The 22,449-nt window shown below is 40.3% G+C and overlaps 1 protein-coding gene across 1 annotated transcript in view; it reads right to left on the bottom strand.

The window, feature by feature from the left end:
* Positions 1 to 22,449, bottom strand: part of LOC132846967 (MAM domain-containing glycosylphosphatidylinositol anchor protein 1) — a 187,379-nt gene that overhangs the window by 49,752 nt on the left and 115,178 nt on the right. The window contains exons 7-11 of the mRNA XM_060871801.1: positions 15,007 to 15,276; positions 14,083 to 14,412; positions 10,895 to 11,191; positions 7,559 to 7,825; positions 3,924 to 4,072 (exon numbers count right to left, since the gene is read on the bottom strand). Coding sequence (XP_060727784.1) covers positions 3,924 to 4,072; positions 7,559 to 7,825; positions 10,895 to 11,191; positions 14,083 to 14,412; positions 15,007 to 15,276 — 1,313 coding nt within the window. The remainder of the gene's footprint in view (positions 1 to 3,923; positions 4,073 to 7,558; positions 7,826 to 10,894; positions 11,192 to 14,082; positions 14,413 to 15,006; positions 15,277 to 22,449) is intronic.

Genomic DNA, 22,449 nt, shown 5'->3' on the forward strand with positions numbered 1-22,449 from the left:
CTACGCATTTTTTATTTCTTACAAGTCTGAAATTGATGCCGAATTTGGTTGTACCGAGTATCGGCCTGGGATGGGGTGGGGACACTGGGACACGAACGATAATATTAGATTGTGTGTCACAATAAAAAAAAATATAAAACAACTTTAAATCAAATGGTAACCATTAATGTTAACAATCCAAATCTGGAAACATCAAGTGGTCTTGGTATCTGTTGTCGTAGGTGCTTAACTTAAAACGCTTTGTATTCCGGGAATATAATCTTCAATCAGGGATTACTGGTTTAATCTTCTATCGAGGATTATTGATTCATTTTAGAGGAATATTACTTTTTCCAAAGTACCTGGACATGCCTGATTTCCTGTTCTGTCACAGTTGACTGAAGGCTACACAGTACATGGCACAGATATTTGCTGTTCTGACTCAAATGAAATGCTTTTTTTCTTGTGGGATATTCGCTGAGGTGAAGTGCTACAGTATTTTATAGTCAGCATCACTACCTGGAGTTTGTGTAAACGTGTTTTCTTTTGGTTCTCGCCGATTAAACCTACTTCGTAATATGCATGGATCAGGGATCGTTTTTTTTTGCTTGCTTTCACCATGCATCAGATTATTTGTATTGTAGAAAGGTGCTGTAGTTCCCTTTCGTGATATTTTTATAGATTGCAGTGTCTTTTGTGTTTGATTCGGATTGTGTAACCATCGGCCATTTGTGTTGTTACATACTTCATGTCATGTGGTATCCAATGGTGGTATTATAGCATATACTGTATAAATTACATATACTGTACAAATACAAATAAAAGTAAATGTGCAGCGTTTGTATCTGATCCAATAACAATAAAATTACTATAAAGTAATATCCAATGTTAAATATACAAATTACCTTTTTTAATAAATTAGCTGTGGACCAAAGCAAGGTGTCAGGGATCAGCGCGGACCTTTGGACACGTGCGAATGTTTTTATTATTGTCACGTGTCTGCCACGCCTTCGTCCGCTCCTCCCTGTCTCCTCACCTGTTTCCCATCCTGTGATTGACTGTGTGTGTGCATTTATGTGAGCCGCGTTGCCGATGGCAGGGCGGATTCATTAGTGTATTTAAGTTAGATTAAGTTACGTTAGTTCTCCGTTTCCGGTTTCTCCCGAGGAGGACGTCGCTTCACTTCCCCCTGGACTGTTCCGTCAGTCCTTCCGGGCCTGAGTCCAGTGACATCGCTCCGCATTTCTCCAGTGAGGGACGCCGCTCCGTTTCCGGTCAATCCTGAGGAGGACGTCGCCTCACCACGTTCGCGGAGGATGTCGTCATCCTGGTTGGCCCCCCTTTTTTTTTTTTTTTGTTTGGCGCCCTGCGGCATCGCCCCGCATGTTCCGGTGAAGGACGCCGCTCCGTTTCCGGTACAGATCCCGAGGAGGACGTCGCTTCACTTTTTCCGCGGGGGGTGCTGCAGGTCCGAGGCGGAGGATCCTTCCCCCCTCGACTGTTCCGTCAGTCCTTCCGGGCCTGAGTCCAGTGACATCCTCACCACGTTCGCGGAGGATGTCGTCATCCTGGTTGGCCCCCCTTTTTTTTTGGTGCCCTGCGGCATCGCCCCGCACGTTTCCGGTGAAGGACTCCGCTCCGTTTCCGGTACAGATCCCGAGGAGGAAGTCGCTTCACTCTTTCCGTTGGGGGTGCTGCGGGCCCGAGGCGGAGGATCCTTCTCGCCCTCCCGCCCCTTTTCTCAGGTCGCCGAGGCGGGGGTTTGGCCGCGGTGCGTCGGGCGATGTTGCTCGGCACCTCAGTTCGGCGGTGGACGTCACTCGGCCCTACAGCTCGGCTGTGGACTTCGCTCGGCCCTTCGGCTCGGATGCGGACGTCGCTTCGGCCCTTCAGCTCGGCTGTGGACGTCGCTCGGCCCTCTTTGGCTGCGCCGCCGTGTGCCCTGCTCCCCCCACCTACCTCGCCGTGTGCCTTGGCTCCCCTCGCCTACCTCGCCGTGGCCCTTGCTCCCCCCACTGGCCTCGCCGTCGTCCTTGCTCCCCTCACCTGCCAATCACCGTGGGCCTCGCCCCCCCTCCTGGACCTTGTCGGGTTTTGGCGCTTCGGGAGCCGCGCCTTAAGGGGGGGGTTCTGTCAGGGATCAGCGCGGACCTTTGGACACGTGCGAATGTTTTTATTATTGTCACGTGTCTGCCACGCCTTCGTCTGCTCCTCCCTGTCTCCTCACCTGTTTCCCATCCTGTGATTGACTGTGTGTGTGTATTTATGTAAGCCGCGTTGCCGATGGCAGGGCGGATTCATTAGTGTATTTAAGTTAGATTAAGTTACGTTAGTTCCCCGTGTCGTGTGGATGTCGGTCTAGCATCCGATGTTACGCCTAGTGGAGGACTTTATCCCGTATCCAGCCCAGCGCCGCGCTTCTCCTGAGCGCGCACTTTCCCTGGCTCTCACGAACTGCCTCCCATCAGTTCCGGACATTGTGGGCCGCGCCCCTAGAGCGCACCACCGGATTATTCCTTTAATTCCGTTAATTTCCGGATTATCCGTGAAACTTTGTTTACGGCCACTTCGGCTTCCGCCTCCGTTTTCGCATAACACAAGGCTAGAAAATAGCCTAAATTTAAATAATTTCCATGAAAGAAAAAAAAAAGGAACGTTAATGATTTTTCGTCTTTTTTTTTTTTTTTTTTTTTTTTTAAAACCAGAGACATCCAAAGAGTTTTCCGACGAGAAAGCAGTGAGATTTCCTAAGAATGAAGCTTGTTTTTTTTTTTTTTTAATATTGAAAGACAGGATGAGAAAGAGATGGAGAAAAACAAGAAGAGGATGAAATAAAAAGTGTAGGCAAAGGAGATGGGAAATAAGAAGATGGAAAGTGACAGATTTGGAAACACAGAAGGAAAGCAAAGAGCGTGTGAGGGAGCTGAGCTTGTGAAAGCACACAAGAGCGAGTGAGGGAGAGAAAGAGAATATAGGGCAGTAGGGGAGGAAAAAAAGAGTGTGACAGCCAGAAAAAAAGGAAGCTGAATGATGGATCTTAGTGATGAAAGAGAGAAAAAATTGAGCACACTGATTTAAGAATGTGTGTGTGTGTGTGTGTGTGTGTGTGTGTGTGTCCCCTTTGAGGGGTGTCTTCTGAGAGTGTTGTTAATGCAGCACAAGCTCTGATCGATCTGCTCTCTGCTCGGCCCGTACTATTCCCCGGACTCCTATTATAAACAAACATTTGTTCAGCCTATTTATTCACTCACAGCCACACTCAATAGTCAGCGAGCAAAAGAGGAAGATAGAGGGGGGAAAAAGGAAGGAAAGTAAAAGGAATATACGTCTGAACTTTCTTTCCCGACAGATCACACTTCCAACCCGACAGCCCTATTTTAGCAGAAATGAATCCGAATTAAGGTGTGTGGTCGTCTCCAACTGTCAGTGTCTATATTTAGAAATATATTATAATTCTGTGCTCGATCGATATCGGTATTTGTGTGTGTGATGATTCCCTCTGGCACTGTGAATATGAATACATTATCCGGATCAAATAGAAAATGTGATGAAAATCTAAACAGAAAAGGAGGTCATAGGGTCATAAGATCATAGGGAGTCTGACTGGGAAAACATGTGTATTTCAGGATAGGGATTAAGGTCTAAAAATCATGAGAGTGAGTTCCATGATGGTATGTGTTCAAGCATGAAGTTCATGGGTCAGATTTGAAGCTCATGAGCCAAAAAACATCACGTTCATAAATACCTTCAAAATGAGGGTTTCAAAGGTTTAAATGGAAGCTGTTAAGGAGCTTAATTAGAAAATGTCATGAAAGAAATGCACAAACTTCAAGTTTAAATCTGAATACAGATATGAACATCTATCTGAAGCACTGGACAGACCCAGGTATTGCGTTACAGCCTTCATCTCGAAGTATGCTCGTGTGTAAGCGTCTGCATGTTACCTGCTGGACGCTGATCCAATAGCCGATGACTTTGTCCGTAGTGTTCGGTTCTCTCTGCGTCCACTGCAAGTTATAAGAGTAGTTGCTGCCCTTTAGGATGCGGATGGGGTTCGGCGTGTCAAAGTAAAATTCGGCGATGTACGGTCGAGCTGAGGTGGGTTTGGGAGGAACAAAAGAAAAAACACAAAATATATAAATATTTAATAAATTCATTAATATAAAATTTATAATGCAAATATGACTGATATGAGGTTAATACTAGTAATAGAAAGTGCATTTTGACTCAAAAGAGAATCTGGAAATAACGCATCAATAAAAGAATTTAAATAATTGCAGAATAAAAGGCTGTTATATATCGTCGCTGTTGGGCGGAAACCTCGTATGTCCAAATTTGGTCAATTTCATATTTTTTCACATATCGATGCTATTGGTCAGTCCCCACGTGGGTCTGTTATTTTTACAAGTTATTAACCAATCTAAAGTCTTGAAAATAGCTTGAGCGCAAATCTCATAACTCCATTGGACACTTCAACTGTCCACCTCTTCCTCACTCCGCGGGAGAGCTTCACGGCATATTTCTCCTCAAGAAGAGTCGCAACGAATCAACACGTCTTCTGAGGTAAATGTCTTCAAAACACTGGGCTCAAAGAAAAAAAAATCTTGACCCCTGCTAGTTCTGGTGCTCGTCTGAGGACAGGAATTTAGTGCAAGACAATCCACTGCAACGCGGACTAAACCCTGTGCACTGCAGATAAGGTACGGCGTTTTTTTAAATTTCCTGAAAAATAACGGTTCTGGAGATATGAGGATTCCGTCTGACAGCAACGATATAAAGAAGAAAGTCCGGTGCTGATTTCTTTCTAGCAGACACTGTAGATTTACAGTCTGGTATCTTGTCTCAAACACATCACAAATCTTTACATCAAGATCACATGTAGGGTTTTTAACCCTTTCTGGCAGAACACTGGCGCTCCTTCCTGTCGGTGGAATTGAAATCTGTTATAAAAATTGTCGGAACACCGTCGGGTTTCTGTTTACGGAGTACTGTGATTGTGTGCAGCGGGTACATTTTCACAGAAACTGGATAGTTGATGATGTTAAATAGGTAACTTGGTCACTAGAACATCACAAAAGTTATATACGTGGAAAAAAGATATAAGTTGGTTATGTTTAAACATTAGGGGAAAAAAACAAAAATCTAAAAAAAAAAATTTTCAATTCTTCAAAAGTACAGCTTTTTGAAACAGTAGCCCTCAATATTCTAATAACTTCCACCCTGAAATGTGATATTTTTACTCAACCTTCAGGAATACCGTGACTAGTGTATACGAGATCGGTGTTTAAATGAATACCGTGTCGAACATCCTTAAACCGTTCTCTAAATTAAATGAGTGGATGTGGACTGACACAATATGGGTCATGTCCCAATTATACTGCAGGCGGCATGCTGGAAAATTTTAAGAAGTCAAATTAAACCACTGCATTGTGCGTGCATACACAAACACACACACACGCACACACACAAATACATACACACTGTCTGTTGTGTTCAGGGAATCTTTGAAGATGTCCTCTAGTCTGTAAAAAACTAATCTCGAGCTCATTTCGCCAGGCGGCGCATGCGAACATGGACGGGTCAGTGCCCAATTTATTCCTAAGAAGACGGCTATAACAGAATGTGCCTTGAACAGAGAAAACAATGTGGCTTGTAGCACTGTATCTGGTTCACAGGAGGGGGAAAATGGATTGTTACAGCTTGTAATCTTGAACAAAATGATCACTGAGATTTTTTTTTTTTTTTGAGAGAGAGAGCGAGAGAGAGAGAAAGAGCGAGAGAGAGAGCGAGAGAGAGAGAGAGAGAGAGAGAGAGAGAGAGAGAGAGAGAGAGAATAGCTCTAACTGTGAGCAGTGGTTAGATGAATCTAGATGATAGCAATAGTACACTTTTAGCTGCCACACTGAGAAAGATGTTTCACTGAGGCACAGATGAGCTTTTCACTTTATAAGGGAAGGAAAAATCCTACAAGCGGGTTAAGGTGGTTTCGTACGTTTAGTGCTAAATCATATCATATTTATACTCTCTATAATTTCACCATATTAGCGACATTTGTCAATCTTTTATTTTACATCCATTTCAATTCAAATCAATCTACAATAAGTCCATTTCCGTTTATCACGTGCTTGGGGTCATTTCTGTACTGCAAAAAACAATAAAAAAAATAAAAATCTCACACTGTTCCCATATAAACAGGACTCCCTCTGTGAAATGAAACATCTGTACGGTTTTATTCGGCACTTTTAACCGTCATAAAGCAGCGTCATCAGGACCCCCGGATAGGAATATTAGGCTGTTAAAATTCTCAAGGCGGATTATTTCAGACATCAGGACTCGAGCTCAAACTGCAAACCAGAGGCAACAGCAGTGAGGAAAAATGTCTACTGTTAACATCATCACGCAAAACGGAAGTAATTGAAATTGTTTTTTTTTTTTTTAGTTTAGAAGTGTATAATTTAGCGTAGCCTTCAGACTACACTATCGTTATAGGAAATTTTATCACATGGAAATTTAATCACATTATTACTAAAGAAAATGAACTTATGCTGGAATGAAACTATCAGGAAGCTTGAAACTCGTCCCTGATGGATTTTTAAACACAAATGTATACGCGAGCTACTGTATGGTGTTATCGCTATATATGAACCGTGATTAAAAAGGTTCTAATTACAGCCCGATCTTCTCTTCAGCGTAATGAGACGCACGTCTACAATAACGTGAGGTTCGTATGAAACATGAATAATGAGTTTGGGTATCAGGAACATGCGGCAGTGTTGCAGACCTGTACGCTTGTATCTCATCATTAGAGGTGTGTGTGTGTAGGTGTGTGAGAGCTGCATGTAGGTGTGTGTGAGATATATTAGTGTGAGATTTATGTGTGTGACAGATGTACTGTGTGTGAACACTGACGGAGCACCTGCGCTCGCACAAAACAAAAATCTGTTTCTTTTAAGAGATCCTTTCTTTTTTGTTCCGGTTTGTTTGAGCGACTGATGAATAAAACACAGGAAATGTGTTTAGAGCAAAAGCAGCTTAAAGCTTTCATAGACAAAGCAGAGGTTCGGGGTTTGGGAAAATGTCTGAATGTCACTAGGGCTGAGAAAAAAAATTAGCGTCTTGTATTTATCTGAAACTTCGTTTGTATGGCAATAATATACTTGATCCTCAAAAAAAAAACATCAATAGACGTTTTGAAATACAAAGTGATTTGTTATTATTTTGTCTGCTTTATGATTGTTTTGGATTAAGAGGTCATGACAGGAGCCAGCAAAGCTTCAGACATAACAAACAGTTATGTTTAATAAGAAATCTAGTTGAGAGAACGGACTGAATGAGAAACCATCAGGAGGTTCATGTTTACATGGTTGTAAGTGTTGAAACATAGACTGATGTGCTGATAATCGCATTATGCTAATGAACCGTTGTTCGTATCTGCAATGTTCTAAAAGCGTCTTATCGTGTTTTATTTTTTCTTATACGCCTGCCCTCAGGAGTATTCTCAAACCTGATGATGAGTTCTTATACGGTTTCACATTCTTTACACGGTTTATAACTGTGAATGATATAACAGACTGGGTACCTGAGACGAGGAAGGTGCAAGTAGAGGTGCCGACCCCGTTGCTGACTTTACACTCGTACGTGCCATTGTTAGTGGGATCGAGTGTAAAGCGGAGCTGAGGGACGTCTTGAGGGTCCACGGGTGGAGTGCGGATCGGAATCGTGTTCCGATACCAACGTGCGTTAGCTACGCGGTTTGGATTAGACTTGAGAACTATGCAGCGCAAAATGACAGGCTTGTAGTTCGGAGAGCGGACATCCTGGTAGACCGGGTCTACCACAGGAGGGTCTGAAAAGAAGAGATGGTAAAAAATGGTGTAAAGAAGAGCAGCATTTCTTTTTTTCATCTCATTATTTCATATAGCAGTTGATGGAGTCTCCTCTAACTACAGAGAAATTAACAAGCTTCACTTTGGAATTGCAAATGAAATAATGGAAATACATGTGCAGTTCCGACTGGTCAAAAGGTTCTCGTTAATAAATTAATGGTAGGCCATTCTAACCATATTGCATTTATATCATTGCATTAATTTAAATTATACAGGGATCTGGATGGTGGATATTCCAGATACACAGAAAAAAGCATGCAATTGTTAATATTTGTATCATAGTTGTTGAGTCTCTAGTGAGGATGATTTGAATCAGTCAAAGATAAAGTTTTCCACCACAGGAAAGTCTGAACGAATGAACGAGGGCTTTATGGTTTCTCACCACTCAACCAGTTACAAAAAAATAAGGACAAAATTGGCACAATTTAACATAAGATGACGGCATATTTGAATCCTTTGTTTGTTCCGATGATAACAGGAACAAACAAGATTCAACGATGTTCCACAACATTAAATGAAACTATAAATGGTTAATTGGCACATCATTAACCTTTCGATCAGACTGCATATCACCACCAACACTGTTTTATTTCTTACATATATTTGTTTTATTTAACCATTCCTTGGACCTGTTTTTAATAAAGTATTCTGGAGTTAAGCAAGTAAAAATTTCCTTTTGTTTTTTATATCTTCTGAAATAAACACAGAAGTAAGAGTCATTTTTTTGGGGTCTGATTAAACTGCTCTTGTTCCTTTCATTCACATGTAATTAGCATGAAGGCGATCGATTAACTCAACGAGTGAGCCTTTAATACTGGCTGTTGTACCGTAATTGTACACCACAGATCGTGAAGAACTCCAATTAGATGAATTCCAAGTCATCAAATGGTAACATCATAATTTTATTATGATGAAATGAACCACGACTCAAAGCCCCTCATACGTAACCCTCTCTTCATTAAAAACTTGTTTACAAACTCGTTTATTCTTCCACATATAATCCTCGAATCTCACTCGTACTCCGTATTCGCCAACCCGTACACAAGCTTCTCCCATGAACGCGGTCCTCATTTACAAGATGGCAAAGCCCCATGTGGGTACCACCATGCTGGCAAAACATTAAGAGGGAATTATAAGGTAAAGCCAACAGTCTCTGTGGGAAGTATCTGTAATGCCAGAGAAGGAAGTCTACAGGGAACGGTAGAGACAGAGACAACTTATTCTTCAAATCCTGTTTGGTTTCCCATCCAAAACCAACGAGACTCCTCGGGTATTTGTATAGCCGTGACCTAGGGCAACAGATCACAGGTCTATGGTTTGACCTGTGCAGCAATTACATCCCTTACAATAAGAAAATGTGCTGTGTTTAGTGTGCACACTCTTAGAAATAAAGGTTTTCCTTATTGGTGGTAGCTTCAATGGCACAACTTTTGACCTCATGACGATCAACGTTTAACCCACAAAAAGAGGATGAGTCTTGAAAAGGGAGGATGGAGAGAGCTACACTGGGAGAACAAGGGAGAGAAAGTAGAGTGTGTGTATAAAGAAAACAGGAAATAGGAGATAAGCTAATGGAAAGGAGACGATTGTGGTAATTACAGAGATGCTGGTGAAAAATGACAGTCATTTTAGTGAATCGTTCACTCCGAACAAAACAGAGCAAACAGAGCGGAGGTAGGTAGGATGGAGGGAGCATGTCACCCGTAATCGTAGCGGATAAGTGGAAGTCGAGACTGGTTAAATCACACGTTACGATTGTTGAGGAGTAAAAACACAATCAAATGAGTTCAATTCGATTAAATTTACAAATCGTACAACATTGTTCGCAATGGCACTTTTTTGCTGGCACTGCTTGCAACAGGACAAGACTGAAACAATCAATATAATCATCGTCGCTTACTTACGCAATGTTCATAGTCGTTTTTTGAAGTGACTAGTGTGTTCATTCGAAAAATTTCAACAAAAACAAGAGCATTTCAATTGGAACGTTGGACACAACATGCCGTCGAAAATCACAGCTTTGTTACGTGGTGGAAAATGGGCTGGGCTATCAGGCGCTGATGCCGAACGAGAAAAAATTTCCAAGATGGTCGACGGCACTCCGTTGGACTACACGTCTTACAAATGTTTTAAATTATCCCTTGTTGTGTCTTCAAGAGTACATCATTTGGGACAAAGCTTTCATTTGCATCTAAGCACTATGCATACATATGTCTACAATGTTTACGCTCAAGTCTGGCTCAGAAATCCTGCGAGTCTTCCAAATTTATCCCCGAACCCTTTTGTCTGTGTTCCTACTTGTGCCTAATGCTCACAGGGGATCAGTTCTGCAAGACCAAGTTCAATACATAACCTACATTATTACGGCGTAGTACATCGCTCTGGGCTAATGGCCTCATGAGAAAAGGACTGAAGAGCATTGAATGATACTGAGTTATCCTCGACGCTAATGAACTCTGAGCCTCTTTAGCTTGGGCTCTTAGGGAACACACTTTCGGCAGGCGTCATAATGGACGCATTATTGAGAGCGTAAATGCATTAACGCATGAGCTGCTTCCAAAAGGCCGCATTTAAACACAATGATAATAGGCATCTTTTAGGAGTGTTTTAATGGAATATGTTGTTTGTGTGTGTGTGTGTGTGTGTATGGTTGTTGGACATGTCCCAAAGGAACTCACTCAAAGCTCTGTGTTAAAGCCCAGATTAACAGCACTTTAGAACAAGCTTCATCAAACCAGATCTAATCACAGCATTTACTGTGATAAAATTCTGAACTCTTCAACGCTGTAGTTTTTTTTTTTTTTTTTATTATAATGGTGTTTTATGTCTTGCCATCAATTTGTGTAATAGCTCTGTGTAAATCAGGGTAAGCAATGATTTTAGTCAAATGATAAAAGCTTGAAAATCCACTGTGAGTAGAGAAAGGTGGGTGTTGCTGGGGGTATTTAGGAGTGAAGTTTCTCTATAAAGGTGGTAAATAATGTGGTTGTAGTTGGACTGTAGTACAGATTCAACACACGAGTACTCACACTCCACATTGAGCTGCACCTGCGACAGCCTGCGTTTGATGTTGAGGCCATTGTACGGTGCCGTTTGGCATCGATAAACCCCTGCCATATCTCGTGTGACGTTGGTGAGGCGGAGGCGTCCATCGCGAGTTTCCGTCACCCACTCGCCAGACGGCATGGGCAAGTCTTTATTAGCCCGGGACCAGAGCACTGGGGGACGAGGCTTCCCCTCAACCAGGCAGACCAGCTCTGCATTCCCACCTTCACTCGCATTGACCACACTTCCTCCAGCAGGTACGGTCAGAACTGGAGGAATTACTAAAAAATGGAAAAGTGAGAGATATAAATATACAGATCGGCAATATCTGGACTCAAAATGAGTGTAAAGCTAAAACTCACTTTAAACCATAACAAACAAACAAAAAAAAAACCAAATGATCTAATATTGCATAGGATTTTCTTCTGACCCTGAGTGATGAAAGATGATTGGCTGATGGTGACCATGATATTTAAGCAACTGAAATTTATTGACATGCAGAAGATATTGTTTATCAGATTTTTCATAATGACTTACATTTAAAATCTTTTAAGCATTTCGAAAAGCAGTATTTTGAAAACTTGCTCCAGGACTACATGCAATGTATATGACAGCACATCAAACGAACCCCAACACTGGCACCTATATCCTGAGCATACATTATGATATCATGAGTTGGATCAAGTGCTATTCTACAAAAAGAAAAAAAAAAGAAAAAAAAGATGACTAATCACGGTGGAAGTCTGCTTGTTCAAAAAAAACAAAAAACAGATTTGATAAGCATGATAACTGCAACTAGGATTGTTCCTGCATTGTATTGCAAGCAATATACTTTGATTTAATTTTTTCTGCTTTTATAGAACATCATTTGAAGGGAAAGGGAATTCAAAGGGAAAAATCAGCTTCCTCAGTCAGTATCTTCTACCCCACTATATTTTACTGGGCTTAAGTGCAAGTCTTTTGGTTTTTTTAAGCTTAGACTCTGTTGAACTGCACACAGGCCATTTTATTCAACTTACTGTAAGTAGAACTCAACCCTCTCCTAAATATGAGGGACTTTCTTCTCATTCAGAGTTGTAGATCAAAGTTGTCAATATTTATAATATGTAAATAGTTATACATAGACATCCCTGGATGTATGTGGTGCAATTATTTCTCTTCACAGCTCTCTCAAGGTAGCTTGGTGAACGTTAAGCATTCAATTTCATTTTCTAATGAAATGATGTGAAATCTCAACTCTGTTCTATCTTTAGTGGAAAAAAAATAAAAAAATAAATTATATATATATATATATATATATATATATATATATATATATATATATATATATATATATATATATATATATAAACATTTATTTATTGCACAAAACCCGGTACCTGTAATGTTTTAACGCATATATAGTATTTTAAATGAGCAACATCTGAGATGCATGAGTGTCAACAAATGTGAATTTACTTTCAGGTTGCACGTTAAATCAAGGTGAGAGAGAGCAAGAAAGAATGATGTGAAATAAAGAATTTAGCAGAAACAATTCTATTACTAAAACTCTGACATTGGCTGTGGTGGTCTGGAAAGGAAATGCATGTGGCATGAATTGAGCACAGAGAAGATTACTGAGAGAGTGAGAGAGGAAAAAGATAGAGAGAGAAAGAGGAGAGAGAGAGTGAGTGAGAGAGAGAGAGAGAGAGAGAGAGAGAGAGAGAGAGAAAGTGTAGAGGTGATTGATCATGGTAGGGAGTAGAGCCAAAAAAAGCCACTGTAACACCCACAGAAGGTCAAAAGTTTTGAAAGGAGTAAGAACAAAGAAAGTGAGCCAAAGGTCCTTCCTAAGAAGAAAGTACAAGAGATTACAGAGGTTGCACAGGGAATCCCAGCATGCACAACTATCTCCCAAGGGAAAGACCAATTGGTGACAAGAGAAGGCGTTTTTCTGCTTCCTTTTTTTATATGGCATGGACATCTACAAAGGAAAGCCAAAAGCTGAATTCAACAAGAGTTTATCTCTCACATCATCACCATTTATGGTGCTCTTTTCCCATCCAAGATGTGCCCAAGAAGCTGTGGTGATTTAAAATATGGTTTCATTAACCTGGAGGGGTTTTGGCAATGCTTGTGTAGTTTAAATGGCAACAACTTAAAAGTCCAAATCATGCTCACTCTGACAGCGATGGAAGAAAACTTCATTTTTAATTCGATTTGAATTTGAATATAATCCATTTTTCAAAGGCATCTGTGACCAAAGATAAATTAGCCACTGCTTGATTTGAGGTAGGTTTGAGTAAAACAGAGGTTTGGGTAGATGGCCAAAAATCTGTCGAGATGCCTCACCGGTGCCAAACTGAGTGTGTTAAAAATGGGACGGATGTAGAACTGAATCCTCCAGCACAAAGTTTGACCAATCCGTCCTGTCTGCCCACTCCTGCCGGAAATTAAAGGCTCTCTACCGCATGCGAGTAAAGATAGCCGGACCGCCCACTCTTGCACAAAAGTTAAGATGACCAGCTACCTGAACTGAAGCCCTAGATATAATCTGAACACACATTCTTTACCAAGTATCCTTATATTCAATATACCTGCAGACCAGAGTCTGCCATTCAAACACTACAGATATCCGGAATGTTCTTTAATTCACTGTTCATCTTTGGTGTAATGGTAGTAGATCTATAATGAGCTTTGCTATCAATTAATGCAACCCCAAAGCTAATCATTATTTGTCTGCTCAATACACGCAGATAAGGATATTATCGCAGCGGATTTTAAAATGCAAGCTGCGGTGTCCAAGCACCTTTAACCAATTAGAGCACTCAGAAGCCAGTTCTTACATGCTGCCCTAAAACACAAAGGAAACCAAAGCTACTACTTATTTGTAAGCCTTGTAAAGCTTCATTTATCCTGATGGAAGATAACTGGCTGATGTTGAAGTAACAACTACACTCTATTGAAATGTGGAAGGCCAAAACTTCCAGGATTTTTACTGTTTGAACTTTTTTTTTGCGTAGATGTTCTCTAAGGTATGAAGTCTACAAGAGGCTGTTTAAGTTGATGTTTTTCGAAGATTGTCCCTATAACTTAACTCATATAAAATGCTTATTATGGTTACTATGAATAAAACATGACTGAAGACAGAAAGGGGTAAAGAAAAAGTAAAGGAGATGAAATGTCTGCTCACCGCTGCTTTGTGTGATGTTGATGTCCACTCTGAGTTCGAGAACATTACTGCCAGGAAAGTTGGCTAGGCAGCTGTAGGTGGCTTGATCCCGGAACTTCATGTCTACAATCTCCAGGCTGCTGGTGCCAGGGGGCATGTCCGGGTCACTGCGCAGCACAATGAGACTGTCTGACGGGTTCACAGGGGCATTGTTCTTGTACCAGGTGTAGTTGACCTTATCCTGGGGCTGAGCGTCCACGTGGCAGGACAGCTTGAGGTCACGACCCATCTGGATGCTCTCGCTGTCCTTGTTCGAATCAGGCGTGATCTGGAACGTCAGGTTCTTCATTGCTGGGCGGAATCAACAAAAGGACGAGAGAAGAGAAAAGCCAGGTGGATAAAAGAAAGAGGACAAGTTTCCAACAGGTCCAAATCAGCAAACTAAATTCTGTTAGCAGCCTTGTAGGATCTAGACTAGGGGTTGTTATCTGGCAAGATTCTGGTCTGTATACAAACATAGTTCTGATGTCTTGACTTTTCCAAACAGGAACGGGATTGGATTCTGTTCCAGATCCTTTAGTTATCCAATCACATGCATTTAATTTTGTGTAACTATTTAAAAAAATCTCATCAATTAGGAAGTTGTTTGTCTAATGGTACTATGAAGCACCAGTACAAAACCTTAACTCTTAATATTTACAGCAATAAACTAGCTACTTATGATTAAAACCAGGTTAGTTGCTTATCCCAACCTTCATACATGTATGTAGTGAATTTTAAACTTGACCCTGAAATCTTATCTGAATCTACCCCTGATCTAAATGGTACATTCCAGAGATACAGGAGTGCAACATGAGGACTAACTCATGTTATAAATCCTTTATGCAGTTGGAAAATATACAAAGGATAAAGAGTATAAATATAGATAGTGTAATACACACATACTTCTAACAACGAGGTTGACGTTTCTCCTGGCTGGGTTGCCCACATTGTTGACAGCGGTGCAGTTGTAGACCCCCGAGTCAGCTGGAGTGACGGAGCGCAGAGTTAGAGAGCCACCACGGATGATGGCTCGACGTGGCAAGGGGGAGGGGTATCGCGCCCAGGTCACGGTCGGCGTCGGGAAACCTGCTGTGACCTCACACGACATGGTGACATCCTGGCCTGGGTCCACCACGTAGGTCTCGTTAACTGAGAGTTTCAAAGCTGGTGGAGCTGGAAGACAAGAAGGCGAGAGGTTTACGCAGAGCAGATCTGATCCTGTGATCATCAAGGCCATCTTCGGTTACACAGCTCTAAAAAGGTTTCTCAGTCTTCCCACATGAATATATACTTAACTGTAAATAAATGTACCTCATACTAAAGAGATTAAATGTACTGAATGCTCGTTGGTACACAATTTTAAGAAAGCAGTGTCGAATGAAAGAAATTAATCCACCAGGGATTCAGAGGATACAGAACGACCATTCTTTTTAATCCCTCAAGCTGCTAAGAAGTAAAGTCTTATGTATCATGTCTTATTACACCGAATACATCAATAAACCTGGCTGTCATCCTTTTATATATTTTTAAAATTATTTCTAAAATAGCCAGAATACACATATTAAAACACTGTTTCTGTTCTCGATTCCGATTGGTCAGGAGATTTCTCTTTGATCGTTTTTTTAGCGAACGTCAATCTGCATGACTCTGTTTTATTATTAACCTCAAAACAAGCTGTTCATAGCTGCTATAATGTCATAGTAAGTCATAACAGGAACTTGGCATTGAACGATGAGTTCAAAAAATGCACGTTCTTCATTAATAAATAAAAGAAATGTAATCGTTGAAAAATAAAATAAAAAAAATCTAAAAAAAAAAAAAAAAAACAGAACATGTGATTGGACTGAATATATTGAACTGCATCACACATTTGATTTCTTCCTTAATCTATGCCATTAAACAAATGCTAAGAAAAAAATCAGAGGAAAAAAAACAAGACAAAACACCAAATTGCACTTTCATTGCGATTTCTCTATTATTATTATTAGGGTTCAAGCGCAAAGCGCTGGAAACCTATTGTTTTTGCTAGGATTTTTATTATTATTATTATTATTATTTTATTATTATTATTATTATTATTATTATTATTCCACCCTAGAAATGATCGTGCAGCCCAAACCGTAAGGCCTAGAGAGCTCAAACTTGGTCAGATGGTAGTACTGGTCACAGTTACTCAGGACCAAGGTCTCAGCGGAATCGGACAATTTGGGGCGCTTCAGCGCCCCTCAACGCGTTTGTGCGCATAACTCCCAAACCGTATATCCAAATCTCAAGTGCTTTATATCATTGGAATCCTTGGCTCATGACTTAAAAAACATATATATCTGATTTCATTTCTGCCATTAAATTTTTTCGCTATAGTGCATTTTGGATGCTTGTGTTTCTTCGCTTTATGGATATGACTTTGTTTATTTTAGGGAAAACTGGACAGGTGAGTACTTCACATGACATATATTGTGCAACACGTTGGTAAGCTTTTCTGTATTAGAGACACTAGGTTAGGAGCGGGTGCCACCCTCTGTAACTTGTGGGTCACTTTGTGTATGTGAAAATCCTTTAAGGCCTTAAACTCCCTACAGGCCTTAAACGCTTGAACCCGGGAAATGCTGCTTGCAGCTTTAATTATTATTATTATTATTATTATTATTAAAACAAATCAAGCTGATATACAAATTCCGCTACTTTCAAAATGTCATTTTTAAACTGTTCAAGTGAGTTCTCAATCAAGGGACTCCTAAAATGTCAAACACAAGTTTTGATGAACTCGGAGTCGTTTTAACGATCGTTCTACTCTGTGAAATTGATTTGTCATTGCAAAAGCATGACATACACATTTCTCTCTGACTCGAACTTGGGTTTTTTTTGTTTTGTTTTTTGTGTTACTGTAAAATATCCGGAAGAAAAAAATAAAATATGTAAAAAATGCATTAATAAATACATTAAAATAAAATAAAATACTGGCAAAAACTCCGTGAGGCAACAAGAAATGTCCTTTTGAATATGCTCTTATGTTCGGTTCAATAGGAACCGTATATGGATGAAGGTCTTTTTTTATCTTGAAAACCTTTTCATGCACATGAAAGAGTTTTTTATCTCGGTTTATAAAACAGAGTACTGTAGGAAGAAAGATGAGCAAAAAAAGAAGCGTTTTACTGAAAAATTGGATTATGTCACCAACCTACAGACAGATATTTAAGGTTATTTGAGGAGATGTGATGATTTGGAACTCGCTCACTGACTCATTCATTCTCTCGTATTTACTAGAAAATACAGAAACGACTGAATAACTTTACTTTCTCTTTTAAGTAAGTGCTAAAATTCTTTAAACTCCAGATCTTGTTTGCTTCCATGTCTAGCTTTAGTAGCTAGCAAGCTGATGCTAAGCTCTTAACGGTAAGACGTTAACATGAAGTGTGTTGAAACAGACAAATCAAAACTATCTTAGTGAGAGATACAATATGCAGTACTGTTAGTCATATTTCATAGCTTATTTGACTTATACTCAACATATATTTAGAGTATTTCTTTCGCTCACTGTCAGAAGCACGCGGGACCTTTCAGGAGTCTCGACATGACACGACTCTTTATCAGGCATGTCAGAGATACACCAGCTGAGAGTTCAGGTTAGTCAGTTGCAGTCGAGTCACGGCTCGTTCTGATTTCTGACAGCAGACAGCAGACGTGTTTAAAGCGTGCGCCATTACAGATGCTCCAATTAAAATATTCAATCTTTCTACGCAACTCTGCTGACTAACCCCAATGTGGATGTCTAGAGTGTATGTCAGGAAAAAAAAACACTTAAAAAAAAAAAAAAGGATAGTGAGATTGTGTCAGGACTGGACAAAAAAGGGCAAGTCCAGAGACACATTAATCTCCCGAGTTTAGAGCTGGAGACACAGTGAGGATGAAAATAAAAAGGTGAAATCGCACGAGCATAGCAACACCAGCAAAAAAATAATACAGTGAGTAATTCAATCTGCAGTCCTATTACTCAGGCAAAAAAGTAAATAAAATCTAAAAAAAGAAATAAAAAGAAATAAATAAAATAAATATTAAATCTAAAAAAACACAAAACATTCAAATAATAATAATAATAATAATAATAATAATAATAATAATTCTAGTGAATATTTTATTCTACAAATAAACCGATTAATAATAATTATAATTATAAAATAATAGGAAACCATATGCACTTCCTAAGACAGTTATATGTGGGCATTTTAGCTTGTGCTAATTATTAACTGTTAGTAAAATATATGAATAGAAAGTGAAATATAAATTATATGAGAAAAAAGCAAATAATAAAATATAATAAATGTTTGATTAACTTGAAGGGGGCACGGTGGCTTAGTGGTTAGCACGTTCGCCTCACACCTCCAGGGTCGGGGTTCGATTCCTGCCTCCACCTTGTGTGTGTGGAGTTTGCATGTTCTCCCTGTGCCTCGGGGGTTTCCTCCGGGTACTCCAGTTTCCTCCCCCGGTCCAAAGACATGCATGGTAGGTTGATTGGCATCTCTGGAAAATTGTCCCTAGTGTGTGATTGCGTGAGTGAATGAGTGTGTGTGTGTGCCCTGCGATGGGTTGGCACTCCATCCAAGGTGTATCCTGCCTTGATGCCTGATGACGCCTGAGATAGGCACAGGCTCCCCGTGACCCGAGGTAGTTCGGATAAGCGGTAGAAGATGAATGAATGAATGAATGAATGATTAACTTGATATTATTCCACATGAACACCGACTTACTTCTATAAACTAATTTCAAGTTAGGATCTAGTTAGGATCCGAGGTAGTTACATGTTACGATAAAAAAAAAAATTCAGCTTCTCATTACTCATTTCTTTCTTTCTTTCTTTCTTTCTTTCTTTCTTTCTTTCTTTCTTTCTTTCTGTCTTTCTTTCCACTCAAATATTTTATGTTGCACTCTAACACACTTCTGCTTTTTCACATTTTCAGTGTATTAGAAGTATGTGTACTTTTGTTTATGTTGAAGACAGTGAAAAGACCTCCATCTGTATGGCTAGGGCAGATGGGAAATGTAGGTGTGTGCGAGGGAGGTAAGAGGTGCTTTGAGAGCCTGAAAAGATGAACGGCTAGGCCATTAACTTTTCTCTAATTTACTGATGAGAGAGCGAGGAGCTGATCATGGTGCCAGAACACTCAATCTGATTCAACATGCTATTTCGGTCTCAGTGTTGGATTTAACACTCCATGTAGCCCTCAACCCGGTGTAATCTCCTATCTGCAAATATCTCAAAAGCATAGGGACGTTCTTTAAAACGCAATCAGCTTTCCAGTTCACCAGACTTTAATCACTCCAGCAGAAGAAGGAGTGTACTTACTCACAGAGAGGGAGGGAGAGTCAAAGAGAGAGGGGAAGAGAGAGAGAGAGAAAGAGAGAGAGAATATTGACGTTGTGACTGAATGTTCCAGAGATTGTTATTATAATTCACATTAATTAGTCAGTAGTATTAGACCACCTGTTTAAGTGAATCAAATAATGTAACAGTAAAGAGGGGTGAGGAGAGAAAACAAACATGCCACAACAAAATGAACTGATAAACAGTGTGGGAGATAGAGAAAGTGAGGGATATACCAAGAAAGACAGTGAGGGATACACTGAGAGAGACAGTGAGGTATACACCAAGAGATACAGTGATGGAATACCTAGAGAGAGACAGTAAGAGATAGACAGGGAGACAATCAGGGATACATAGAGAGAGACAGTGATGGATACCCCAAGAGAGACAGTAAGGGATACACTGAGAGAGACAGTGAAAGATACACTGAGAGAGACAGTAAGGGATACAGTGAGAGAGACAGTAAGGGATACACTGAGAGTGACAGTAAGGGATACACTGAGAGAGACAGTGAAAGATACAATGAGAGAGACAGTAAAATATACACTGAGAGAGACAGTGAAAGATACACAGAGAGAGACAGTGATTGATACACTGAGAGAGACAGTAAGGGATACACTGAGAGAGACAGTAAGGGATACACAGAGAGACAGTAAGGGATACACAGAGAGAGACAGTGATTAATACACCGAGAGAGAGACAGTAAGGGATACACTGAGAGAGACAGTAAGGGATACACTGAGAGAGACAGTAAGGGATACACAGAGAGACAGTAAGGGATACACTGAGAGAGACAGTTAGGGATACACTGAGAGAGACAGTAAGAGATACACTGAGAGAGACAGTAAGGGATACACAGAGAGACAGTAAGGGATACACAGAGAGACAGTAAGGGATACACTGAGAGAGACAGTAAGGGATACACTGAGAGAGACAGTCAGTGATACACAGAGAGACAGTGATTGACACACTGAGAGAGACAGTAAGGGATACACTGAAAAAAGAAAAATAGATGGTGAAAAACACAGAAAAAAGCGAGACAGAAAAAAGAGACAGAAGACAGAGAGACTTTGTATACTGTTGTTACATGAATGTTTAGAACTGGAAACTCGAAGCGGGTTTGTGTAGGAAGAGAAGATGAAATGATAAAGAAGGGGAATACAATCATCACCCACTGAACAGCATCTCTGATGGACATTTTCACTTTAGCTGTACCTCAGTCAGTGATTACACCAAAAATCAAATAAGCCTGTGAATGCTACAGGCAAAAAAAAAAGAAGAAAAAGAAAACGGTTTGGCCCGCCATTAGCGGGTAGTGAGGAAGCAGAGCAGAGCGAGATTGATGTGCATCATCATCACCTCAGATCACGGAAATGAGCCAAACGTATAAAACGGGGGTTCTTAACCCTTTTTTACCTAGAGACCTCTTTTTCCTGTAAAACTAAAAATAAAATAATTAGGCTCATCAGGGAAATATAGGAAGTTGAGTCAAAAAACTAGAATTTTTTTCATTAAACTTATGTTTATTTAAAGTCAAGCTGTTTTTAAATTGATTTTTTGGTCCTTTGGGGTCCCTTGGTGTCCCAAGAACCCTGGTTTGAGAACATACATACATACTATATATTAACTACATATAACTACGTAACTATATATAAAGAAAGAAAGCACAGAAATCTTTGCGAAGACGTTTTGTGTGCGTTATGAAAAGCTCACTTATTCTGCTGTGCACAAAACTATATTCACAAACATCTCATCATTATAAAGTTCCACTTATTGATGCTACGGAAGTCGGAATCTGACAAGAAAGCAGTCGCAGATGAGAAAAAAAAAAGATTTCTGGTTATCCTCCAGTCGTGGTGCTGATTGCTTCATTGTTCCTCAGACAGTAGAGGATGGGTTCAGCTTCTTGGCTGCCTCAAGACTCATATTTGTACAGCAAATAAAAGAGAGATCGCAAGAGAGAGAGAGAGAGAAAGAGAGAGAGGTGGAATAGATTGCAGAGGGAAAGAATTTATCGTTTCAATTTTCAGAGATATTGGGAGGAAGATAGTTGTGGATCACTTCCTGCCCGGTCCCATGGTAATGCTAGCAATGTGTTTTACAGAACTTTTTCGTCGGTCGTGTGACAAGACAGAGAGAAAATAACTGATGGAGATGGAGTGAGAATTGACTCCTCACATAAAAAAAGGAAGCGGGGGTGAGTGAACAAGTGAATGATGAGACCTGAATGCCTGATTTTATGCTGAGAACGGCTCTCTATCGAAACACGGAAGCGCACCAGGTGAGCAAAAGTGTGCCATGACTTTACATTTAAACCTAATATTGAGTCGAAGAACGTAAAAATAACTAAAATATACATTCATCTTTTAACTCATTGCTATCACTAAGGTCTTCCAAACAGCGTGAATCAAATCTCCTTATTTATCAGAACAGATGAATAATAAGAAATATTATGTCTATACATACATGTAGACATAATATTTCTTATTATGTCTATACATAGACTAAACAACCAGAAACATCCCTTTGGCCACCAAAACTGCTCTGACCTATACAAGACCTTGGCAGGTGTGTTGTGGTATCTGGGACCAAGATGTTAGCAGCAGATCCCGTAAGGCGGAGCCTCCGCGGATCAGAATTGTTTGACCAACGTATCCCACAGATGCTTGATTGGCTTGAGATCCAGGAACCATTCAGAAACCACTCAAAAACAATTTCTGTAATACAGCAGGTAGCATTATTCTGTTGAAAGAGGCTACTGCCATTAGGGACTACCATTATACCAATTACCGAGGTGTACTTTAAAAGGTCTGCAAACATTTACGTAGGTGCCACGTGTCAAACCAACAACCACATGAATGTCACTCATCTAGCCTACAATTTGGCCTTGTGTCACGGTTGCTCAGGTCCTTACTCTTGCCCACTTTCCTGCTTCCAACACTTCCATTCTGAGAACTGACCGTTCTCTCTTGCTAATATATCCCACC

This window comes from Tachysurus vachellii, chromosome 6 (genome assembly GCF_030014155.1).
Source record: "Tachysurus vachellii isolate PV-2020 chromosome 6, HZAU_Pvac_v1, whole genome shotgun sequence".
In the NCBI taxonomy this organism is placed as follows: Eukaryota; Metazoa; Chordata; class Actinopteri; order Siluriformes; family Bagridae; genus Tachysurus; species Tachysurus vachellii.